We start from the raw sequence: 27,033 nt of genomic DNA, 5'->3' as shown, positions 1-27,033 counted from the left end.
GGCCCCGCCCCGGAGCCCCCTTGGGGGACAGCCACACCATTTGTACAATTTTGAATTCCTGTCTCCCATGAATGCTTCCCACCAAATATGATCGATATCCATGGCATAGTTCTACAGAAGAAGTCGTTTATAACAATAAAGCCAAATTGTCCCCTTTTGGCCCCGCCCCTCAGTCCCCTGTGGGGTCAGCCCCTCCATTTGTACAATTTTGAATCTCTAATACCTAGGGATGCTTCCAGTCAAATATGGTTGTTATCCATCACTTAGTTCCAGAGAAGAAGTAGCTTAAAGCAGTATAGCCAAATAACCCTTTTTGGCCCCGCCCCTCAGCCCCCTGGGGGGTCAGCCACACCATTTGTACAATTTTGAATCCATACCTCCCATAAATGCTTTTCATCAAATATGATTGATATCCAGTGCATATATAGTTCTAAAGAAGTCGTTTAAAGCAATAAAGCCAAATTGCCCCTTTTCGGCCCCGCCTCTCAGCCCCCTAGGGGGTCAGCCCCACCATTTGTACAATTTTGAATCTCCACTACCTAGGGATGCTTCCAGTCAAATATGGTTGATATCCACATCTTAGTTCCAGAGGAGAAGTCGCTTAAAGCAATATAGCCAAATTGACCCCTTTTGGCCCCGCCCCTCAGCCCAACCATTTGCACAATTTTGAATCCCCACCACCTAAGGATGCTTCCAGTCAAATTTAGTTGAATTCCAATCAGTGGTTAAGAAGAAGAGGTCGTTTAAAGAAATTGTTGACGTACGGACGACGTACGGACGACGGACTTCACGGTATGGCATAAGCTCACCTTGGTCCTTCGGACATCAATTCAGGCACTCTTATCATTTCAAGGTAATTTCTCTGACAGATTCCATTTAATTTTCTTTTAAACTCCTTCTTTTAACAGTGAACTCTGTACCTGCAGGCAATAAATCGTCTTGGATCGACCTTTGGACATTTTGGTAACTGTAAAGTTGGCATCCCTGGGGCATCAAGATGGATCATGTCGTCATGACTACTGACTTTGATCAGCGCCATCTTGGGACACTGGCGTTGGCTAAGGAATGAACCATCAGGGCGAGTAAACATCCAGTTTCTGAAAATGTCAACAGCACATTTGAATTTTTTGAAAGACAACTATTTAGAGTGCTTTTGCAGATTCTATTGTCTTTCTAGATACACATCCTAATTGTAGGAAACTCTTTCCAAAATAATTCTGCTGGGGACTGACATGTGTAGTTCTTTGGTGGACAGGATTATTAACATTCTAACATTGTATATAATATCTTTCATATCCCTGTCAAGTTTTCTGTCTCTGTTAAGTCCTCCTGTGTCCCTGTCAAGTTTTTTCTATCTCTGCTAAGTCCTTCTGTGTCCCCGTCAAGTTTTCTGTCTCTGTTAAGTCCTCCTGTGTCCCTGTCATGTTTCTTGAATCCCTGTGAATTTCTACTGTATCCCTGTCAAGTTTCTTGAATCCCTGTGAATTTCTACAGTTTCCCTGTTAAGTCCTCAGTGTCCCTAACAAGTCTCATGTGTCCCTGTCAAGTCTCTTGAAACCCTGTCAAGTATCTTGTGTCCCTGTCTAAAGTATCCCTATTACCAGTAAACCGCCTGTATCCGTATTAAACTCTTGTGAAGCCTGCTTTGGGGACAACCATCACATATGAGGGGAAAATACTACAATTAATGCATTTAATATTTATATAAGCATCTATTACCATGGTAAGTGCACTTGTGAGTTTTTTTCCATTTTATTTTTGCTATAGATCCATGTTCCAACGTATAATCAAGATCACTTAAAAACACTGCATCAGATCCAGTACATGGACCTGAGAATGTGTTACAGTTGACGTTGTTTGGACCTAAACTGCAACCGCATGAATACGAAAGTGAAAGTGAAACGTTGTGACACGTGTTGTACACATGATGTACCCGTACCTGTCCGCCATTCCGTCTTTGTAGAGTCCAAGCGGAAGAAGAGTGCCCGACTCTAGTGGTATCCCCTGGCAGGACTTAACAGGGTAATAGACCAGATCGGATACCATCCCGATCCTCACAAATCTCTCGAGTCTTTTGTTCCGTATCCATGCCGACAGCAGAAACTTGGCTGCTGACGCTGCGAGCAGGCCAAACGCTATATAAGCGGCGTCCTTTTCCATATCGACGTGAACTACCTAAGGCTAGCCTATCTTTGCACACATACAATGAAAGCCCAACTCAAATGCGTCCACAGAGATACAGCAGTGAAATCTAGGTCAAATGTTACAAAGGTTTCACTTTTAGTGTGTTCCGAATGTAACTTATTTGTTATGACTAGCTATTTAGTTAGCTTGATAGTCAGCTTTAATTAGGAATCAATTAATTACTTTGGAGATAGCACCATAAGGTATCGAGTACTATTTGCGTCATTATATATATATATACATAGCTGATTTAAAAAAAAAAAATCCAGCTTATATGAAGGAAGGTTTTGAAAGGAACAACAAGATGTGTACAAGATCATGCCAATATATAACTTTTATTGTACATAATATAAGTGGGTAGAGTCCACATCTTTCTCTTACAATGCAATAACGGACTGGAATGCATTACCAGATAATATTAAGGCAACTTACACAGATTCAAAATTCTTGTCAAATGTTTTTTAAGTTTAGATTGGAACAAAAGGGTGATTTTGTGAAAGGGTAATAGTGAGACTTCAGTGATATACTCTATTACTTCTTAATTCAAATTTCTAAGTATACTATATTGTTACTTTATATGCAGTCTGAGAGTTTGGTCGGTAGGGATTGGCCCAATCACCAGCCCTCTTCTCCAAGTAGCAGGTATTTAAATAAACTTGTTAAAATTTGTTAATCGAATTATTCAAAATCATTATACATTTTTTACATTCCATTTTTTTATGTTGTGTCATTGACTCATCATGTCAATTACTATTACTTTATGCAGTAAGAGAGTTTGGTCGGTAGGGACTGGCCCAACCACCAACAGCCCTCTTCTGCAAAAAGCAAACACTGAAACAGATTTTTATAAAATTCAATTGGTTTAAATGTATCGTTTGTATCAGATTTTTATTAGGATAAGTTATATACCAGTACATGTCAATCAATTATGTTAATGTACATTAATGTCTGAGAGTTTGGTCAGTTGGGATTGGCCCAACCACCAGCGATACAAGTAACATTTTAAGTTAATACTATATATCTTTGATTGTTAAAATTCCAATATATTAATCTCTTCATATTTTATATCATTCAATTAACAGCATTATTTCATTGATTATAGTCTATGGCACATGTAACAGAAGTGTCTTAGAGTCTTACCAAATTAACAATATATACTAAGTAATTATGTAACTATTTTATGAATTGAATTGATTGATTTAGATTTAAGGGACCCCATTGGAATTAAGCCACAATGTGGCTTTATGGGTCATCCCAGGTAAAGGCCTAAATTAATCTAATCCAATCCAGTTTTAACACCTAACTGATTACTAGTTTTATGGCATAAATAACTTATAAATAACATCTCATTCTGTGATAATATATATATTTATGTCCAATCTGCAAAATGTGATATACGTGTATTATTTGCCTTTTATCTGAATAAATATTATTATTATTATTATTAGTGGTGGTCCTTAAGGAAGAATACCAAAGGTCTAGCTTTGTTAAATCTCTAAGGAAGAAGAGTTCCATTTCCGGCTTTTTTTCTGAGTTGCCAGTTAACTACACAGATACATGATATACCAATACCAACAGCATCTCCGCTATGGTGATCCACAGACCTCTTGAAATAAGGGAATTCATCCATTTCGCTACCGATAAGAATATTCATTATTAAATCCATACCCTTAATTCCACTCCAATACTGGAATCAGGGGCGGGTCAGACATTTTAGGGAGTGTACACCATTCCAGATTGCAATACTTTAGCAGTGCATGTACATTACATAACATACTGTGTTTGCATGTATACATATATTGAGAAAAAAAGTATCTACTTTTTTCAAGTATTATTGACAGTTTAACAAGTAGTTTGACCATCTACCTTTAAGTAAAGCAGCACCTCTTTGAATAGGCACACATCAACCGCGTAATGAGACTACGGTATATAAATTAGATTGCTAGTATAAGTCTGTGCTTCAACACTCATTTTAACAATGACTTGGAAGTTGTAACTATTGTAAATGATGTCTGTAGATTTGAAGTTACACATATCCAGTTTAGGATGTGAACTGTACTGTTGAGTGTAGATCGAGGCTTCAAATTTGATCTACCTGTATTGTTGCTAAGTACGCGAGATACCCCGAATTAACTTGGATATTTAGTTCGACCTGTGTTATTTGTGATTGTGCTGCAAATGAAGAATAGAAATCAATACTTCGCTCAATTGGAGAAAACGGGACATTTAAAGACAGAGGGACACATTCGAACACGAACAGACTTTTTATGTTGCCGTTTCAAACACGGAACACAATATGTCCTTGGGTAATGAAACTGATTTTTTTCTGACAGTCAGACAGCAGGACGTCATTAAGTACTAATAGTAATACCCGGCCTCCTTTCTCTTGTCGTCAGAAAGCTAGTCGTTTTCGCAGCTAGAGGTCATTATATCAGAATGTTTTCTACTTTAATACTGTAAACATTTTACTGCCTATCGATTAACAAGTAACAGTACGGCTATATCGATGTCCATTGTTCTTGTCGTCACTATATTCATATGATTTATAAAGAAAGAGGCTGTTAATTCGATACTAAATTTGGTATTAAGGACATTAGCTGATTTTATATCTGCGTAAAAATGTCCAAATAAAGCTTCAGGGTCGAATTAGCATGCGCCATCTCTAATATGTGACGCAATACATATATAGCAATTTACACAGTGCAACCAGAGACGTATATATTATATATACGTCTGTATACGTCTCTAGTGCAACCATTTCTACACATCAGAATACACACATGGTGATGTCGGCAAAATGTCTCCACTGTTACCATTAGGATTTTAATCGCTAAAACTTTCCTTTTTTCACCCTGTGTTGCTGTTTGACAAAATTAAACAATACTTATTATTTCATTGCAATTACCAGTCTGCGAGGCATGCGACGGTACAACTTGCTAGGCACTGTTGATAGATGGCATACACAGTTCTGTTTTATGAAGATTATAAACTATGTGTCTACTGATTTTAAAAAGAGAGCATCATTTTAAATTATGCAACGAATATACAGAATAAGAATATCTATATAACTGACATACAAATGTATTAATATTTTGTTGTTGATACACTGGTTTGTGATGAAAACGTTTTTGCTATAGTAAAGCAGAGACGGAAAATACAATAAAAAGTCGCTATTTTTCTTGTTTCACAGCAATTTATACATATTCTCAAAGATATTACATTACTCTGCATTGTAGCCAATGTTATCTATGTTTGTTAAGGAGATTTGTTTTGTTTATATATATAAATTCAATTGGAGGAAACGGGACATTTAAAGACAGAGGGACACCTACAAACACGGAACATATATATGTTATATATATATATATCATTATTAAACAAGAGGCCCAGAGGGCCTGTATCGCTCACCTGAATGTGTTTAAAACAAGAGGCCCAAGGGCCTTAGTGGTCACCTGAGTTATATCATAGGTACTGGTAGATTTATTTTATTGTTTAGATGTGATGTGGAAATCAGCATGTAAACTAAGTGAAATACAATACTTGTCATGTCATCAAAGGATAAGAATTTGAAAATATTGGTAAATGTTCCCTTTGGTACCCCGCCCTAGCCCCTGGGGATAGGGCAGAAATCCCAATTTTACAAAGTAATACTCTCATTCACCAAAGATGATTCTGACTAAGTTTGAGTAATTTTCTGCTGAAAATGGATAAAATATATACCCAAAAGTGTTATTTCCCTATATAAACTATAGTAAACTTTACCCCCTCCCCAAGGGAGAACGGATAGCTCGGGGGTCCTGAAATTTACAATTTAAGTAAAGCCCCTGATGATCTTTCTTTCCACGTAGAGAAAATCACTGTAGTACCTCTGAGTCTGGAGAAGAAGATTTTTGAAATATTGATTAATTTTCCCTTTGGGGCCCCGCCCTGGCCCCAGGGGTCGGGGTAGGAATCTCAATTTTACAATTTGAAACCATCTTCCTCCAAGGATAATTCTCACCAAGTAAAAATAATTTCCTACAGAAAGTTGTCAAAATATACCCAAAAGTGTTATTTCCCTATATAAACTATAGTAAACTTTACCCCCTCCCAAAGGGAGAACGAATAGCTGGGGGGTCCTGAAATTTACAATTTAAGTAAAGCCCTGATGATCTTTCTTTCTATGCAGAGAAAATGACTGTAGTACCTCTGAGTGTGAAGAAGAAGATTTTTGAAATATTGGTTAATTTTCCCTTTGGGGCCCCACGCCCTGGCCCCAGGGGTTGGGGTAGGAGTCCCAATTTTACAATTTTGTAGCCTCATCTACCAAGGATGATTCTGACCAAGTTTGAAAAAAATCCATTCACTGGTTCTTGAGAAGAAGTTGAAAATGTAAAAAGTTTACGCAAGACGGATGACGGACGACGACAGACAGAAAGCGATTAGAATAGGTCACTTGAGCAAAGCTCAGGTGACCTAATAAATGGTATGAAGTAAAGATATAGCACTCAATGGTAGGTGCTGTAAGTACGTATGAAATTTCAGAAAGATCCATCCAGTACTTGAGATAAAACGAGAACAAACTTCAAACAGAGCCCCACCCCTATGCCCCTAGGGGGTCATACCCACTGTTTATACAAAATTGAGTCACCTTGGCCCAAGGATGTTCCAGACTAAATTAGGATAAAATCCCTTAATCCCTATGGTAGAAGAAGGATTTAAAAGGTTTTACCTCTAATTCCCCTATTGGGCCCTGTCTCTCTGCTTCCAGGGGGGTTAGACACACCGTTTATACAAAATTGGTTCCTCCTCACCCAAGGTTGCTTCTTACCAAATATGGACCAAATCCTTTCATTCCTACAGAATAAGAAGGATTTTAAAGAATAATTTGCTATGTTTCCCCTATTGGGCCCAGCCCCTAAGGCCCACGGTTTATACAAAATTGGTTCCCATTCACCCAAGGATGCTTCGTCCAAATATGGAACAAATCCTTTCATTCCTATAGAAGAAAAAGGATTTCAAAGAATTTGCTATATTTCCCCTATTGGGCCCTGCCCCTCAGCCCCCAGGGGGGCCACCTCCACTGTTTAAACAAAATTGGTTCCCCTTTAACCAAGGATGACCCAAACCAAATATGGACCAAATCTTTTCATTCGCACAGAAAAAGAAGGATTTTAAATAATAACTGCTTTGTTTCTCCTATTTGGCCTCGCCCCTCAGGCCCCTATGGGGGCCAGACCCACTATTTATACAAAATTGGTTCCCCTTCACCCAAGAATGCTTCAGACGTAAAATATGGAACAAATCCTTTCATTCCTACAGAAGGAGAAGAATTTTAAAGAATTTGCTATATTTCCCCTATTGGGCCCAGCTCCTCAGCCCTCAGGGGGGCCACACCCACCATTTGTACAATATTTGTTCCCCTTCCCCCAAAGATGCTTCTGACCAAATTTGGTCAAAATCTACTGGGCCTTTCAGGACAAGTAGCGTTTTAAAGGAAAAGTTGACGGACGGACGCTGCGCCATGGCATAGCATAAGCTCACTTGCCCTTCGGGCAGGCGAGCTAAAAATCAAATGACAAATTTCTTTTCCCCGGTAAATGAACTTCAAATTCATTCATTTGAACTTTAAAAGTAAGCTTTTTAATTAACTGTTTCCTCTTATGGACCTCTTCCCCAAAGACCACGTCTTCATATTCCCTTGGCCAAAGTGATGCTCCATGCCAGATTAGGCAGAAATCCCGCACCAATCACCATACTTAAGTAGGTTTAAAGCTGCAGTTCCCTTTTCACACACCGTTAATTTTCATAGCATTGGATTTCTTTGTTTCAGGATTATTACATGACTAATAATCATGTAGGTCTAGATCCGTTTACCAGTATGTCAGGATTGTCTATTAATTATAAACCCCTATATGCCACACCAACATCCCCACGTCCTTGTGTGAACTTTAGATTGTCGTTGCCCGTGGGTGTTCCATTCCAGACTTTGTTACAATCCCTAGTTACAATAGTGCTATAGATCAACCTTGTCAATCTGGCAGTCTTCTGACCCAGGGGAGATGATCATTGCACCAATCTTGGTTCCTGTTTGCCTAAGATTCGCCAGGAGAGGAAATCGAAAATGTTTTGTCCGTATTTGGCCCTGCCCCTCAGCCTTCAATGACATTTACTTACACAACACTGAATCCCCTTCATTCAGGGATGCTCCATGCCAAGTTAGGTTCATACTCCTTTACCCAATTTTTGGTATCCACCCCCCACTATTGGGTGCCACACTCTTCCCTTGGTCACAACCTTGGTTCACTTTTAAAGAATTTTAGCTCATCTGATCTAAAAGGATCCAGTGAGCTTAAATTCTGGTGTTTGCCATCTATCAACATTTTCTTTTAAAGACTACTAGTGTATTTTGGCAAAGGCACTTCAACATTTCATAAACTAAGGGTATGCCCATATCTATCTTTAGAAAGTGTCTTGAATGATAACTATATCGGTATACCTTTAAAGGGATGGTATTTTATTTTTTTCAACATGTGAGTGAATCAGAAAATGTGTGTGATATAAATAATGTTTGATTATCTTTGAGATTTTTACATACAGTTTATACACAAGATTATGATGAAATGTATTTGAAAATATAAACAAGACCAAATGACAGTGTTAAAATTTTATTCCTTGCATAACCTTCCAAATACCTCTCAATCTGTAGAAATGAAGGGTTCACACGAGATAGTCAGCACTTCTAAAACTGTAAGTAGAATGTTTTGATACATGTAACTTAGTTCTCAGAAGAATGTCCAGTACCGACAATTACCACAAATTCCCATCATTTCCACACCTTTCACACCATTACATGATTTTCAATTCCATTATTTTTGTCCATGAACACATATAGCATCAAAGGTTACCACAACAACAGACAGACAACATGACATTAAAACTTGAACTCTTTGTATTTTTTGGCAGCTTTTCCACTATCCTGTTGTTGTTTCTTTCGTTTCTGAAAAAAGATAAAATAATGTGAATTTATTAGACTGTTGATCATGTTCACACTTCATAGATATTCATAAAACAAACAAAACTTGTCCACAACAAATCAATAAATATTTTGGAATATGTGTGATACTAAAGTAAATTTAAACGCAAAATGAAAAAGAACGCTTTCAAACATATTTGACTTTTAACACATTTATTCTATGTCTTGACCAGGGGCCTGTTCGTTTATGCGGAACAACCAGTTAGTCCGTTTTTAAAAGAAACAATTTCGCATATAAATCCTGGCAGACCTGCAAATGTTTATGCAGGCCTTGCAAGGCTTCGTCGAGGCTTGCCTGAAAGCAGCATCAGATTACTAGATCTGACCTTATTTAATAAACGGAAAACTGTGTCCGACCGGTTCAACAGTTTTAAACGAAAACGGCCCTGGTGTGTAAACTGACCTTCTGCTTGGCTGCATGTTCGGCGACCATGTCGCTGAGATCCTCTTTCTCTAGCTGTGATTGTTGTTCCCTCATTGTCTGGTCATACTTGGCCTGCATAGCTGCACTGTCAAGATCCAATTCCTCTGGATTCAGGGCCACCTCTATCCCCTCTGGGGCCACCTTGTCTGTCTTCTTACTCCCAGGCACACCCTGTTTAACAGATAGTAATATAAACACTCAATGAAAAGGTACAGGGACTTCAACCAAAAATGAAATTCAGATCAATGTTAAAAAAAAAAATAATGGTAACAAAACATTCATTCCTCTGTTTCATTATTTCACATTACATAACAGTAATCTTATTAAACATCAAGTTAAACTTTGTCTGCTTTATTATGGTAGAATTTAAATAACTCGTGCAAATGATGTGAACAGATGTGAAGGCATTAGACCTACCGCTGCCAAGTCGTATATATGTGATGAGCCCATCATTGCCCCACCCACAGCCGACTTTTTCTCTGGTAAGATTGTGTAGAGAGCAGGAGTTTCTCCCCCTTGGTCCATGGCATCCTCTATCCTCTTCTTCCTCAATTCTATCATATCTGGTGTTTCCACACCCATCGGTACTGATGTGATTCCACTTGGGGTTACCAATCTGCATAACAAAATACAGATAACATCATTAACAAAAAAAAGAGTACCGTGAGGCGGAACAATATAAGCCCGTCAAATGCCATAAAGTGTTATATACTTTCTTACATTTGAAATAAGATCTGCATCATTCTAAGGGTGGTTAGCTGACATGCTATAAAAAATGTAGGAGAAAATCTCAGGACAAAAAAAATCAAATTCTGAAATGAACAAAGGGCAAAAACTTTTGCAAAAATCATTAAATGAAAATTCTTTTAAGGGAGACACAACTTCATATCATGATTATTATGTATACCACGTTTCAAAGAGATCTGTTGAAAAATGTAGGAGGAGATTGACGGACAAAACTCAAATACTGAAATAAACAAAGGGCAATAACTTTTGCAAAAATTGTTGAATCAAAATTCTTTTCAAGGAAACACAACAACATATCATGATTATTTAGCATAGTAAGTTTCAAAGAAATCCGTCGAAAAATGTAGGAGATCTCCGGACAAAAAATCAAATACTGAAATGAACAAAGGGCAGTTACTTTTGGAAAAATTGTTGAATCAAAATTCTGTTAAGGGAGACACAATTTCATATCAAGATTATAATGTATACCAAGTTTCAAAGAGATCGGTCGAAAAATGTAGGAGATTGACGGACACACAAAAGTTTATGCTGGCCGGCCGGCCAACGCCATACCATAATACTCCCGTCAAATTTGATGAGCGTATAAAAATGAAAGTTGCTGAGTGATGACACTGAATTTGTAAACCAAGTCCTATAAATAGTAATGATGACCTAGCATTTGGAACCTTGAAATGTGGATGCATTTGTCAAGAGTTATTTTCATACTTGGCTTGTGTAAAAAATATTATCAAATTATCTTCGGTTATTAAGGAGAATTGAGTCCTCTACAACTACTGAAGCCTGTCAGGATAGCCAAGAAAAACCAACTCCATAGTGAGGGAGATATTTATATCGAGCATCAGTCCAGCAATAATATCTCACTGAATGTCGAGTCAAACCAACATCATACTGAAGTCTAAAGAGAACATACATCAGTCAAACAAAATTGGTACAGAGATTCCTTTTGATGCAGTAGTACTTACCCTTCGCCCCCTGGGGTGACTAGACCTGTCATATCTTCTTCATCTTCGTCATCCTCATCAGAGTCCTCTTCCTCTGATGATTCCTCCTCAAGCTCGCCCCAGTGGGACTTGTCTATTTCCTCTTCTTCCACCACGACCTGATTTATAGGAGAACAGTAAATAGTGGAATCAGATCTAATTATTCTAAAGATAATTTACATACATATTTGGAGACCATACTATCTGGACAATTCATCACTAACATAGAGGTGAAGGTGATAAATAGTCATAGCAAAATATTTTTCAAGAAACCCACTTATCTATACTGCGCTCCTCCTTTTTCTGTCCCCAAAAGATAACGTAAATGTAGACAGTTACTTTTATAAGGCAACTGACGAACTAAAAAAGAACATTTTTAAAATCAATTCACTTGCCTGGAAGTCACCACTTTGTGTGCCAAAAACATCTCCATATAAAGGTTTGCCGTTCTCATCAACTGGTGGCTTTCCCCAGCCTCCTGCATGGTAACCGAAGGAGGTCGACTGAAAACACAAAACAAGAAATCAATTACAAACATTTTCAATATGTCCACAGAAGGTAATCAAATATGGAATCATCTGTGCCCATTCCTTAAAAATACATTACATGTTGTCTTGATTTTGTAAATCTAGTCAGAACTAGTCACTACAAACCAAACTTTTTAAAAATAATCTCAGATATATACAGGAACGTTCATGTATAAGTAACAAAGACAATGCCTTCAACACGTTTTCCAGATATATTGGAGATTTCCAAGGAGACTTACCTCAGGAATCGGAGCATTAAGTCCAGGAATTTTTAAATTTGGGTAAGAGGGTGGTGGACCATATCGCTGCATAGCAATCAACCATGGGGGAGGAAATTTATCTGCATTCTGGAAAAAAAGTCCAATTCCATATTGATAAAGACATTGGGGGCATTAAACAAAAAGCATATATAACATAAAGGCAAAAAATCTAAGGTACAACATGATTTGGCCAGGTAACAAATCAGGTCCATTCTATCTTAGGTAAATGAACTATAAATATAGGGCTAATCTGAAAACGACCATAATTTGTCTTCCTTTGTCCTCCTATAACAAATCTTTTCTTTCTTTTTTGAGAAGTGGTTAAGTTAAGACTCAACCATCAATTAATTATTAATTAAAATGTGTCACTGACCCTAATTTATTCATATCTGAAATAGCCCAGTGAATAATTGGCATCATGTCAACGCCATCATATGAGTAATTACTTTGATCAGAAAAACAATCACTTTATTTCAACGTGTACTGTAAATAAATGGGAGGTTGAATTATACATCAACAAAATCATTTGATTTCAAACCTGTACAGTTCAAAGTCAACTGCCAGTTTGAGAAGACTACACGGCATCACAGCATCAATAATACTTACTGGTCCCACTGGCATGCCTAGAGCCGTTCTTAATTCATCCGATAAATTTCCAGGTTTCTTTTCTTTTAATCGTGTTTCAAATTCTTTTCCCTGTTGAAATAACAAAACAATTACTTCATGAAGGAAATCAAATCATAACGATATTCTCAGTTACACAAACTGAAAGAAAACAAGCTAGATTTGCAGCTATAATATTCAGTCAAAACATCATTATAACATCTAAGACTTTCTTTACATCTATATCTAGTGTTGTCAATTAATTTGTTCTAATTGTTCTTACAAGTTAAAGATATTGTATGCATCCACAAAACCAGTAAAGCTATGGAGGACAACCCTGTCCCCAGTTTTCCTGGGTGAAGCAATGCACTCCATGACCTCACCGGTGGAGGACATGGATTTCTCTGTGATGGTCTAAAACCACAACTTCACTTCTCTGAAGCTGTGAGAAACGGACTATCACATGTACACATCAATAATGTATAGAAAAAAAGCTTAATTGAAGAAACGATATTTTCATAAGTGAATAAATTACCAAAGTGTCACATTATTAAGAACAAAAAACCATAAAACCTTTAAATTCAATCTTTAATTTACAGAAATTGTTGCATTACTCTACTAGTCTCAGAATTTAAATACTAACTTACTTTTGGGAGACAAAATTTACACATTTCCCCCAAATTTAAGAAAGGGTTCTACATAAAAATATATCACCGACTCCAATTTTGCTGTTTTCATTCATTGCACATACCTACACACATTAAATATAAACATTATTTCAATGATAACTTAAGAACTGTTACGTGTGGAGAGTTTCAATTACACAGCTTCATATTGAGAAGGTATGCCATAAAATAGCATTGCTTTGAAAGTTTCCACACAAAACTATCACCAGGAATACAGTGTTACCTACCTCATAATATAAATCACCATGTATTGTCATTTTAGGTTTGGTCTGCCATCTGAAGAAAGCGTCATGAAGTTTTTGATAATCAATATCTATTTTCCCCATTTTTGGTCGTACTTTTTCTCGCATTTTTGCTTTCAATGTTTTCTGGTCTTCCTGAAATATAGCATTTTACACTTTTCATGTCAAAACGAATCTGTGATTAACAACGAATCTATGATTAACAATGAATCTGTGATTAACAATGAATCTGTGATTAACAATGAATCTATGATTAACAATGAGTCTGTGATTAACAATGAATCTATGGTTAACAATGAATCTGTGATTAACAATGAATCTATGATTAACAATGAATCTGTGATTAACAATGAATCTGTGACTAACAATGAATCTATGATTAACAACGAATCTGTGATTAACAATGAATCTATGATTAACAACGAATCTGTGATTAACAATGAATCTATGATTAACAATGAATCTGTGATTAACAATGAATCTATGATTAACAACGAATCTGTGATTAACAACGAATCTATGATTAACAACGAATCTGTGATTAACAATGAATCTATGATTAACAACGAATCTGTGATTAACAATGAATCTATGATTAACAGTTAATGAGGATTAACACATCAACATGTTACTCAAAAGACATTTGATTCTATCAAAGGTTTTATTTCCGACAGATCATCTTCCTAACCATACTATCATTAATACTTTCTCTCAGCCTCAAACTTAACTCAATTTCCCTACCATAAAAGCTCCATACAAGTTTGAAGGAATCCACTAACCTGATGGCTGTGGCTAGTAGATGTTATGTCAGGGCTACTAAACATTTTCAATATTTATTATGAAAATATGTCTGGCTAATAGAACTTTTAAAACTCAACATGCAGGCTAGAACTCTCTAGAACTGTACACTCCTGTATGTATTGATGATTACAGGGCCTGATTACAAACAAATGTGTCTGGTAAAGAAGGAGAAAGAGACCATTTTTGTAAGACATACCAAAAGCTTCAGCTTCTAGCACATTTGATATTTGGATAACAAGAAAATGACAGATATAATGTAGTGTCTTTTATAGTTAACCCACCTTTTCAGCAAGTGCTTCTCTCATTTCCATGATGCCTGTAGCCTTGATGTACTCTGGCAGCTCAAAAGGAGGTTTCTCTATTCCTCTTTTGCCCTGAAGATACTTTCGTTTAAAGCACCAGTGCCGGGGGACGGGCACTGTGTTACGTGTTGCCTTGAGTTGTACCAACAGACGTGGGTCCTGGGCCGTAACGTCATGCATTTCCACAACATCGGGGCGACTCACCAATTGCTTCAGCTGTGCAACACTTAGCCGAGTCATCTTCTTAAGCTTCTTCTTTGACATCTTGGGTGTATCGTCATCTAATTTCTTATCCTGTTAAAATGAAGACAGACAATCATGAAAAAAAAAATGTATATTTTACCTTTCCACACTAATGTACAGAAAATTTACTTATATCTGTGCAGATAAAACCTGGCACAAAATACTTTACATGGCATATTTACACAATCAACAAGAGGTCCCAAATGGATCTTAGCACTCACCTTTGCAAGATATTCCTAACTTCTATTTAAGTTTGATCTGTCTGGAGAATCAGTGATAACAAACTTTAACCATCAAACTACAAGATGGCTATCTTGTTCTGTCTAAATATTGAATAATGCACAACTAAACACCAAAGGGAACCACATATGAGAATAATTTGTCCAGATCTTTTTGAGAAATAGTGAAAACAAATATTGTTTAAGAATAGATGGTGGACCATGGTCAAATTAAAAGAGAGACACCCAACCATCTGGTGTAAAAAGATTCATCAAAATAAAAGCACCTTATAAGAGTTGTGGCAAGGAAACCACTTTAAAATCCAAGATGGTCATTTGCAGTTTAAATACATCAAAATTATACTTGTCTGTTGTATTTGTGGTGATAATTTGCTGAAAATACATGAATAGAGGCCAAAAATGCTTACAGTTTATTTAAAAATGAAACGAAAAGACCATCAAACTGGATTGCTTACACTCATTATATATGCCTCAACCTCATAATAATCAACAGTCCATTGAGTACGGTTACCTAACATTGCACAAAAAAAACTTGCTCTAAAACATCAACCTATTAAAGCTTCCTCGATTTTTTGACCATATTGTATTCCCAATATGTCTCAAAATCCAACTTGAGCAGGTAATTGATACTGCAGAAGTATGATTTTTCATGAAAATCAAAGCATTCCTTCAAGTCATTGCACAGAAACCTTCCTGCAGATGCCGATGGAGTGATCCATATGTCTTGCCTTTACTGGTCAGGTGACACAAAATCATGGCCCAGAAAATCTTTACAATAATTTACCTGGCAATACTTATTTGAACTTCAACATTGAGATGAAGTTCACAGTGAAGTGTTTATAGTACACTCTGCTACTTCTGTGGGTGATGCGGGTAAAACAGTTCATAAAGGTAACATTTCACTGATTGCGGAGCAAACAAGGTATTATTAGAACCAGAAGAACTGTGACTAATACAATAGGCTTCATTTCATGGGGAGACATATCCGGAAATGTACCAAATTCAAAGATCCCATGAAAATAGTTACTGATTGTTTCTTTTTAACATAGTACTCATTTGAAACATCCTAAAATGTTTTCCTTGATCAATATAGTTATTAAAACAAACCTCATCTTCATCACTGTCATCTTCATCAAAAATGCCCCTTGGCTCAGGAATTTCTTCCCTTTTCTTTTCTTCAACCTTTTCTTCCTTCTTTTCCTTTTGTCTCTCATTCTCAGAAATCTAGAGAAAAATGATCAAACATTAACATCAGACAACTCTGTATAAGGTGTCGATTGGATTACCAACAAGTGAAATTCAACATGACTGACACATTTACTTTCTAGATTTAATCTTCCATGAGGACTATATGATTATATTTCCTACAATTCTGATCTCAGCACATACAGTGTAACATTATATTCTGAAATTTTGTCACATCACAGTTAAAAGTTTACCTTCTTATAATATCCTATCACAGAACATTACAATATGTATATGATATAGGTATCTTTTTAATTACAATGCATTCTATTGACTCCCCTTGGATAACGTAATTTGGTCGATTTGCTGAGAGTTCCGAATGGTAGAGTCTTCTTTGTTATACATTGTCATTGTCTGAACCAAATTGCTTGGCCAGCTTAGTAAAAGATCCAGATTGGACCGAGTCTGGTTTAGGTAGTATAATATACAGTATACAGCAAAATTATCTTTTCATTCTATTTTCTCATCAAGGTACAGCATAATAAATAACTGTACTTTGATTATGCTATATATCAGATGATATTCAACTATAAAAAGTGACAAAGTACATGTAGCACGAGTGGAGCTGAATAATCCCATGAGCTACAGATTATGAAATTGATACATCTATAAGAACTGCATACTTTTATACCCTTACCTTAAATGCCTCAAATATCTTTGCAAATGTGAAGTAGCTTGGATCTGAAGGTTCAAGATCTAATTGCTCCTGTATGTACCTGAAAAGAAAGCGGGAAAATGTATCTAGTTTGGCAAAGTGGCAACGAGATTTATATGGGATCATTTGTTTCATATGTTATTTTTACCGGTCCACGGTCAATACGTTTTCGTTTACACCATTTTTCACATTAATAACAAAGCATTTCCAATTTTTATCAGACCTTTTCTTTTATCAGAAACAACCAGTTTGTTTACGTGAATTCTCCCCCACAGTAAATCCAGGCATACAAGGTCTTTGTCAAGGCTTGCAAGAAGGTAACACCCAGACTAACAGTCTATGCTGAGGTCATAAGCAAATAATTCTCAAATTAATTTTAACAAAATATTAAGGAAAACATCTCTGATGATAAATGTCCCGAGAGCTAGTATAGAAGCATACTCAATCTGTACATCTTCCTCGGAGTCATCTTTCCGTGTATTTTCTGACACAGGCTGCTGCTGCAGACGATTCTTCTTTGCTTTCTTTTTCTTCTTTCTTCTTCTTTTATTTTTGGACTGGAGAAAATGAAAATGACATTAAGATTTTTACATAAAAATTGGGTTTAAAAGGAACAATGCTCAAAATATAGGCATAGCTTTATTCCCTGCAACTGCCATGTTGAACATAAACCTAACAGTAATGTGATATATAATGGTAAAGCCTAGCATGCTCACGAAACATAGTTTGTTGATAATGTTAATTGGCATTTTCAGATTTTTAATATTAATAATTTATAACAAATAAACTTAATTTGAAAGTAATTCCACAATTTGGGGTTGACTGCCTAGTTATATTGCAAAATAACCTTCAAACTGAGAAAATATAGCAACACATTTTCAATTTTGTCGTTGTTAATAAATTTCAATGTAAACCTTTCTAATCTGAAACAATTCATCCACTTCTAAATGCTGAAAATTGCCAGCATCTATTAATTCTGCAAATTTGTAGCAAAATATAGAAATCACAGCTACCTACCTCTTTTTCTACAGGAACTTCCTCTGTCTTATCAGCTTCTTCATCCATATCATAAGTACCATACCCAACATCCTCATCTTCTTCACCCTCCATCTCATCCACCTCCTCCCTCTCTGTAAAACAGCAACACACGTTATTGTGATAGTAACATAAGAAACGAGGTAGATCACAAACATCACAACCTCTCAAAACAATCATTGTTTGACAACATAACCTGTCCAAGTATTGTTCATATTACATCATTTGTCATGTTCAACTCCCATCACTTAGTATCATCATGCTCTGATCTCATGACCTGTCAGAGTTAAGTTCAGAACACATTAATTAACCTATTGACTTGTTTTTGACAATTTACATACTGTATTGCATTAGCATTAAAATCCAGCTATGGCACACAATCCTAAAACCATATTTACACTATAACTAGTCTGATGCTCGAAAGTAAAGAAATGAAAACTATTCCAACATAGATTACACTGCCTGCCAATGCATTTTAATATGTTTTATAACTGTAGAGAGAATCTAATAACAGAATAAGTGTAATCAATGCATTAGTTTACACTAACTCATCACCAAAGAGTAAAATAAAACTTTTTAACTGACAAGCCAAAACCACTGTTTTAAAAAACAAATATGAAAATATTGACTCCTTACCCATTTATTTGTCTTGGATTGATTTAATTATGTCTCCTTATATGAGTATAAAACAGTTGGGATCATGAAAGGCTTACCCTCAGGCTGATGCATGATCTCGACCTCCTCTGGGGTAAGCCCAACCTCTTGAGCCCTCACATCCTTAAAGGCGAGAATCTTCTCCAGAGCATGAGGGAGCTTTATCTCCTTAGGAGGCGGTGGCTGGGGAGGCTCCAGCTGTAAACATCAAGTCACCATCGTATTTATAAATGATACATATCAATCCTTAAACATACAATTATTTTTACAATCTATACAATTTATTTGAGGATATTTTTTAATGGATATCAACAGTTCAACTAAATTAACAATTTATTCTTTGACACATAATATATTACAACAAGTGTGTACATAATATGATAGCAAGGTACCAGAAAGTAAAATATACATACAGGTATTCACAATGAAAAGGCTTTTTGTATGTTTTAGTAAGTCGCAATTATCATTTTTTTTTTAATTCATTTTTAAAAATTCCTCTATTAGTACGATTCACCATATTCCTGTCTACATACCTGTGGAGATGGAAGTTTCTCCTGTGGTGGTGTCTGGACTACCCCTGGGGGTGGTGGTCCAGACATTGGGGGTCCTGGGAGCATGCCTGTGGGCCGTGGTGGCGGTGGTCCAGATTGCTGTGGAGGGGGGCCACTTAGCTGAACCATGGATGATGGTGGTCCTGGCGGCTGTTGTAACATTGGTGGGGGTGGCATGCCCATTTGTGATTGCTGTGGAGGGGGTGGCCTCATTGGTGGCTGTAAGGGAGGAGGTGGTCCTTCATGATGTGGCTCTGACACTGTGGGAGGTGCCTGTTGTTGTGGAATCATGGACTGTGCAGGTTGCATCATCTGCTGCATACCAGAATCCCTCTGTTGCTGAGGTGGCATCCCAGGGGGAGGTGCACCAGTCTGCATAGGTGATCCCTGGGGTGGCATCATTCCAAGATTTTGAGGGGGAGGTACTCCATGAGGGGGTGGAGGTAAGCTCATAAGCTCTGGTGGTGGACCCATACCAGGAGGAGCCGGAGCTGGCTGGGGAAGGCCATGAGGGGGACCCACTGGGGGAGGTGGTCCACTTATCTGGGGAGGCATCTGTGGGGGCAATGGAGTTGAAATCTGAACAGGTGGGGGAGCCTGTGGAGGTTGCTGTTGTATGGTGGTGGATGGTGGTTGTGGGTGAGACATCACAGGGAGGCCTGGAGGGGGCACTGGCATCTGGTGGGCTGCAACAACACAATCAATTACATCATAAGACAAAACATTATACGACAGTTATCAGAAAGCTATCCTGATGGAGTTAATAATTTAATTTTTCAAATAACTGAAGTCAAATAAAAAATGCTTTACAGTTCTATGACAAGGACAGCTGATTACACACCAGGTGGTCTTTGCTGTTCCTTCTGCATTCTCATCTGCTGCTCCTCTCTTTGAGCCTCTATCAGAGCAAATTTTTGCTGTCTGAAGATCTCTGCCTCCTTGATTCTTCGCTCTGCCTCTGCCTGACTGATAGCTTGCTGTTGTTGCTGCTGTTGCTGCTGTTGCTGTTGTTGTTGAATCATCTGCAATATTGTAAATAAAATTTTCTCACTTAATTTTCAATTTTCAGTTTTGAGAAATCTTACTACTGCTATTTGTTTTTATTTTATTGAATCTTCACACTGAAAATGGTTTAGATCTGTTCATGTTTCATGCTTTTATTTGGGGGGGGGGGGGGGGGGGGGAATGAGGTTTGTAGTGCTAACACCAATGTTTGCACAAAGGTGAATGGGAGGGTTCTTTACCTTCAACTAGATACCTTGATTTATGCAGAGTAATGGATGATTTGAATCAAAAAAGGGAATAAGTCACAAAAGCATCAGGAAAGGTTCTTCTTCCTAGTTACTTGTCGACTGGTTTTGTATATTAAAGTACTTTAGGGTTAAAAACATGTAAAATTGTCCTTACGAAGTCTGATAATGGGGCAAAACTTTGCGAAGAGCAGTTAATAGAATGAAAAACCTACCCTAAGGTCATTGTGATACTTGTGACTTTTTTTCTGCACTTATTTAAAATGTATTTCTATCGTTTGGTTTACCCTCCAGAAAATTGTGTATCACCTTTTGCTGCTGTTCCATCATCTGTTTGTGTTTCTCTGCCTCTAGCATCTGTTGCTGTTGTCTGACCTTTTCCATCAGGTCTATGTTAGGAGGGGGAGGTGCAGACACTGGTGCAGGAGGGGGAGGAGGGGCCACATGCTGAGGCTGCTGTATCATCATAGCTGCCGCTGCCTGTTGTCGGGCCTGTAATGCAAGAGCTTCCTTCTGTTGCTCTAGTAGTTTCTTCTCCTGTTCTTGCTGGTGCTCCACCACTATCATCTGTTGCTGGAGAGCCACCTTTCGCTGGAGATCTTCATCTACTGATCGAGATGGCCCAGGACTATCAGGAACCTATGAAAAAAGCAAAATGTCTTACAAATAGCTATAGACAAAAAGACCAAAAGAAAAACAAAAATCTTAATGCTTTATGTCTTAGGGGCATTAAAACCTTTCCTTTTGGAAAGCTTGTAGTGAAAATATATTATTACCGTTTAGTCGTGCTCACCCATTGTGATTAAGATGATTAAAACTTACCTCTGTTTTTTGTACTTGCACTGGTACAGGTGGCAAATCCTCCTGTAAACATGATATAACAAATGTCTTATCTTTTACATATACCTGGTATGTACTGTATTTGATGTACATGTAATAACATGGGTACTGTATACTGCCCTGAAAAGAGCAACACCTTTCTAAGTCTTAATAATTTTTTTTTACATACACCTAAAACTACTAATAAATTGGCAAATGGAGGTTTAGCACTTAGAATAACAGTTAATTTGATTGTGCACCTTTTTTCATTTTTCAATTTAATGTACTGGTACTTGTATCATTTTATAAAACTTCCCAAATGAGAACAAAATGTTTTTTTTTATTGTTGTTGCAAACTGCTGACATAACACACCTCCTTCTCTTCATCAGGAGATTCTGAAAAAAAAATGAAAAAAAGTTATATTGGGTTAATTAGCACTCGAGACAGTAATGGAGAAACAAATCTAAAAATTATATACATTGAAATATCACATTAACATCATATTGTGTAAATTATCAAGTACATGTATTAAAGATTTTTAAACAAATGTGATGAATGATCATGTTACCTCTAGAAGGCACGTGGGTATACATTTTGGACATAATTTGTGCTTGATGATCATGAGCACAAATTACATAGACACTACATTTAAATTCACTGTTTATCCTTTTTTGTGCCATTAAGTATCATTGTCAGTTTATAAATACAAAAGAAAGAATCTTGCCAAATAAATAAAAAAAAAAACTAGCCAAATAAATCAATGTATTTTACCCTCTTCCATTGGAGATGATTCCCCTTCATCTTGCTTGAGACTTTCCTGGATAAAAAGAAGGATACAATATATATATCAGACTGACAGACCCAAATTAATATCCCTCCTTATCTCTTAAAAGCAGGGAATATATACAGAAATGTCACACAAGTAATGCACAGCTTGTAAAAAGATATATTTCTAATTAACTAGAATATGTCATATAGGTATGATATACATGTAAATTACACTAACTGATGATATTTCAAGTGTGTCTCTATATCTAAAAAGAAAACAACCATGCATAGCATCCAAACTTATTTTAAATCATATCTACTTTTATGCTATGCACCAAATATATCATGTTCAGTTTGACAGTTTAAAATGCCTCGCAGTTTAAAACTACAGTAGTATTGAATCCTTCATTTACCTAATCTCCCACATATAATTCCTCAATAATGTCAACAATGAGGAAATTTAGCATTTCAAAAATTAATTAAGTCATGGCAAAGACAGTAGCTCATAATGCTTTTTTTCTTAATTTAAAATTGTTTTACCTGGACATAGTAATTATGTAGTCGTCCAATAAGCTCTGCTTTTAAACCTAAAACAAACAAGTAAAGCTGTCACAATATTGTTTATCAAATTGATTCCTTTACCAAGAAAAGGGTCCTAGCTGGACATGTAATTATAAATGCATAATTAAAATGTCACAAAATAATAGAAAAAACATTGAATTTCAAATTAGCACCCAAGAATCACATTGCAATTTCATATTCTAACTGTATTAATGTCATAATCCAAACATATATATTAATTGCCATGGTAACCAAACATGCAAGTGATGCTTTTTGGTTGTTTCAATATCTGTAGCTTTCCCTCTGTCAACCCTGTATTTGATAATGCTTATTATTGACTTCAAACATCAATATAACTATATATTAGGTTAAAGTGGTTTTGTAGATAGCATGGGAGGCAAATGAAATCAGATTGGGGCTGGTCTTGAAGTGATCTTGTTAATAATATTACTGATGAATATATAGCTGATGCTGTCACCAGTTTTATGTCGGCAGTATTGTACATGTGCATGTGACTGGAAATTTAAAACTATTATGTTGCTATAGTCAGTAATTTTTGGGTGTTTTTTGAGACACAGGTATTTGAGTTCTGGACTTTTCCTGTGGGACTCATATACCCAATGTCTCAAAAGTAACGGCAATACAGTTGTCTGTCCATTGAAAGAGGACAACTGCTAAAAATGTGTTAGCGTATTTTTAAAACATACATGCCATGATGAGGATTTACAATTTTCCCCTTAATTAGCAATGTATTTGAATTTCAAGAATGAAAATACCTAATATACCTAGCATGAAATATTTCTATCATCAGCTAGAGAAGTTTTAATTTTCTTTTTTTTGACAGAAAGTTAAGACATCTGAATCAATTCTTTTTGCACAAATGCATCTCATTTTATTATTACTGGATTATGTATTTTGAAAGAATAATGCCCTTTTTTTAAATTTTATTTTATGTTTGAAACTTTCTAAGTTTTTATTTCACTTAATTCTCTATTTCAGTAATGAAATTGATACTGTAAACAGTAACTGTTACTCAAATGCAGGACTTAATATTACAATTGGGTAGCTGCAGCTGTACGTTCAAGTGTCTATCTTTTAATGGGGTTAAAGGACCCAAACAGATTAATGGTTACGTTACATCATTCATATTTCTTTCTTGCATACCTGCCAACCCCGGTTATACTAAAAGAGAGTGTTGACCCTCTTTTGATGACCCCAGATTTTTATTAGGCGGGTAAATACGGACAGTTCTTAATTGATCAATTAATAGTTATGTGGTTCTTACAAAAGGCTACATGTACCATAGCTGAGACTACACATCCCCCTTGTTTCTCTTGTTATGCTTCAAACGTATATAAGATGACATTTCATAAAAAATATGATTATGAAATAAGAGAGAAAATATGATAAAAAATGAAATTGTAATCCACAGAAATATTAGACAGTATCTTATTTCATTCCATTACATTTTGGTTCTTTACCAGTTACATTTATTAACAGTATGCTACAAAAGTAATTTCTTAAAATACTGTATCGTGATACTTTCTCGTGTATCGAAACTAATAATTTTGTCTGTCTGTATCGCATTACATTAACAATACTGCAATAATCAATCAATGCCTTATTAAACTCTAAAATTGTGTACTTATTGTTTTGGAATCCTTCAGTAGAGATGAGGTCTCACTGCAGCAAGGTTACTTAAAATCATTAAAAGAGCGTGTGATGTTATTTTCGTTCATACTAAGCACTTTTTTAAAATTTTATTAAACAAAACTAAGTGGGGACTTACATAAAGTGGGGATAAAGGCAATACTCCCGGAAGACCTGAACATATAACTGTACATGAAATTTGAATTCAAGACAACAAATTCGTTTGGGTTTGTGGTCACTTTTAATTTCACGGAGAATGAACAGTTCGTCATGATGAACAGAAACTGCAATCAAAACACAAGATTGAAACAATTTCTTACATCATGAAGCACGTGGCCATATGTAAGTATGGGGCTAGTTGACCAACTTGGCCTACAGAGATTGTTCTGACTCCTGTTATTAAAATCAGGCTTTTACATTGATTTCTGTTTACAAGCAAATATATCAGAATTAACACAATATTACACATATATAGATTGTTAAACCAGAGACATATATTACATGTCTCTGGTTAAACTTACATTATGGACTCCCGGGCAATATCACAAAATTGAAAGTCTGTGACAGGGTCGGTAAGTTATAATTACAAACTGACCGGTTTGTTGTACATGTATGCGGACAGGATGTAGCAACCCCTGGCGAAACATTGTGACCAGTTTCTATGGTTTTATTGGGTGAGTGCATGATTAGAGTAGCGTGTCCGTAGTTACCCGACATGTGTCCGTAATTACCCTACACGTGTCTGTTTGACAACCGATTTCTCTATATTCCGTGTTTTGGTTTATATTTTAGTGTTCATTTTACCAGCCAATCAAAAGCATCACTTAAAATAGCAACAAAAAGGGTCCTTCATTCTAACTTAACATGTTCGTAGATAATATCTTTGAAAGATCGCACACAGCAATTTGATGAACTGTACCAAGGAGCGTGTATTAGTAGTCATCATTTGAAAAGTGTCCGTATTTACCCGGATGTCCCCTAGCGTGCGACAGCTTTTTTTTGTAACAAATATAAGAAAAATAGATATTAAATTATAACTTAAATCTTTTAATGATGTTAAAGTTACTTTCTACATTCATTGAACTGTACATGTTCTTCCAGCAGATCTAGCTGATCCTCATCCACAATACCAAATTCAATCTTGTCAACAATCTTATAAAATTAGCATGGTCTGGCAAGAGAGTGTCTTTCTGCAAATTTTTGTAAAACATAATTTCTCTATGATGTCACTTACAATTGTAGCAGAACTGGACTAGATTGATTATCATTAACGTTACTATTCCTTTATCATGCTTCATATACACTAGTCCCTGCAGGTACGGCATAAGAATTGTATCTGCTGCCACCATTGTATGATCGTAAGAGGCGACTTAATTTGGGATCTTATCTAAACAACTTTCTTTTTCCTAATGTCTCCCTTGACAATGCCTCACTTTGGCCTTTAGTTGAGCGTTCGCCCCTGTGAGGAAGGCTTTGGGTTCTGTCCCCAGGCCGAAACATACCAGAGTCTGTAAAAATGGTAGTTTCTACTCCTGTTGAACGCTCAGCAGTTTAGGAGTGGGACAACTGGTTTCGCCATTTGTCAGTATAATGTGACCAGGTAGGGTGTCCAGCTGGGTGTCTTCTGGAGTATGTTTCAGTAAGGCAGCACTATAAAGTCGGGATCAGTTCTGCCCTATCAATAACGCCGACAGAACACCGACTTCCGTCAGTGTGATGAAACCTGTATGGGTGGAATCATGGAGGCGATAAACCCATCAACCAACCAACCGTGCTATCACAAGGTGACAAACATGAAAATATTGCAGCCTCCCAAAACACACGCATACATCTTGCACACATGGGAGGAGGCCGTCCTTAAATGACCATAGCTGTTGATAGGACGTTTAAGAATACTCGACCAAACCATATACACAACACATGTAATTTAGATTGTACTATCAATAGTTCTGATTCTACAGCCATGTATATCTCCCCTATTAAAAATCTGCACGCTCTTTACTTTTAGTTACGATGTTTGAAAAATTCTCTCATACCTCACCGATAGATAAGTAGCATTTTATTTCCTTGCTGTGATATTTTTTTTTGTTTTGTCATAACAATAGCTCGTTTTATTGATTCAACATTTTATTTTGAACATCGACTCAAATTTTCCACAATTTTCTGACGGTTGGCATGGCCCACTATTTCACTTCAAGCACTGTTTGCTGCACGGAGAGTGAAACAATGCTTATTATCAGTACATTTGTAGCCGGTTATCGACCGTGCAGTACACTTAACCGTGTTAGCTATGTCATGTGCGGCGTCGGACCAACGTTTCGGGGTTTACATGTGGAAAAGATTATTGTTTTTAATAAGTGCAGACACACGGTAAGATATTCATAGCTCATTTAATAAGTACTTATTATAAAAAATCACCTGCAGTTGGTAGTTCCAATTTCGAAAGTTTTTCCCTTAAGTCTACGACTTTTAGCTTTTTCAGCTCCTCCGGTGTGGGAACGGACGCCATCTTGGTTATTATGGTAGACTACCTTGATCTCAACAGGCTCCTCTCATCTCTATTCTTTTATCAAAACATTTTCATTTTCTCA

At 36.6% G+C, this 27,033-nt stretch overlaps 2 protein-coding genes across 4 annotated transcripts in view; both read right to left on the bottom strand.

Annotated features, from left to right (window-relative positions):
• The window catches only part of LOC110467245 (mitochondrial amidoxime reducing component 2-like), a 16,059-nt gene extending 13,798 nt beyond the window's left edge, over nt 1–2,261 (bottom strand). For all 3 annotated transcript variants that reach the window (XM_021524280.1, XM_021524277.1, XM_021524279.1), the window contains exons 1-2: nt 1,940–2,261; nt 921–1,097 (exon numbers count right to left, since the gene is read on the bottom strand). In XM_021524280.1, the coding sequence (XP_021379955.1) occupies nt 921–1,097; nt 1,940–2,160 (398 nt within the window). In that variant the 5' untranslated portion in view covers nt 2,161–2,261. The remainder of the gene's footprint in view (nt 1–920; nt 1,098–1,939) is intronic.
• A 6,554-nt stretch (nt 2,262–8,815) lies between these two features.
• On the bottom strand, nt 8,816–26,979 carry LOC110467227 (splicing factor 3B subunit 2-like). The gene is made up of 22 exons (XM_021524239.1): nt 26,861–26,979; nt 22,772–22,818; nt 22,235–22,280; nt 21,836–21,858; nt 21,466–21,507; nt 20,953–21,282; nt 20,235–20,415; nt 19,376–20,079; nt 18,902–19,040; nt 18,171–18,283; nt 17,595–17,710; nt 17,136–17,214; nt 16,361–16,477; nt 14,751–15,065; nt 13,654–13,803; nt 12,744–12,833; nt 12,117–12,224; nt 11,746–11,853; nt 11,333–11,469; nt 10,041–10,239; nt 9,603–9,794; nt 8,816–9,163 (listed from the first exon to the last, which is right to left on the bottom strand). The coding sequence occupies exons 1-22, from the start codon at nt 26,949–26,951 to the stop codon at nt 9,098–9,100; spliced, it is 3,393 nt and encodes a 1,130-aa protein (XP_021379914.1). The 5' UTR covers nt 26,952–26,979; the 3' UTR covers nt 8,816–9,097.
• Between the last annotated feature and the right edge of the window lie 54 nt (nt 26,980–27,033).

Source organism: Mizuhopecten yessoensis, unplaced genomic scaffold (assembly GCF_002113885.1).
Source record: "Mizuhopecten yessoensis strain PY_sf001 unplaced genomic scaffold, ASM211388v2 scaffold11167, whole genome shotgun sequence".
NCBI lineage: Eukaryota > Metazoa > Mollusca > Bivalvia > Pectinida > Pectinidae > Mizuhopecten > Mizuhopecten yessoensis.
Note: the sequence above shows the minus strand (reverse complement) of the source record. Positions and strands in the feature narration are given on the sequence as shown.

Bases quoted from the DNA above. Each gene is read 5' to 3' on its own strand.
- LOC110467227 (XM_021524239.1), bottom strand. From the start codon at position 26,951: ATGGCGTCCGTTCCCACACCGGAGGAGCTGAAAAAGCTAAAAGTCGTA. The intron at 19,041-19,375 runs GTATGTAGACAG...TGATGTTTACAG, and splicing joins AGAAACTTCCATCTCCACAG to CTGGAGCCTCCCCAGCCACC. The intron at 11,854-12,116 runs GTAAGTCTCCTT...TTGTGTTTTCAG, and splicing joins TTAATGCTCCGATTCCTGAG to TCGACCTCCTTCGGTTACCA.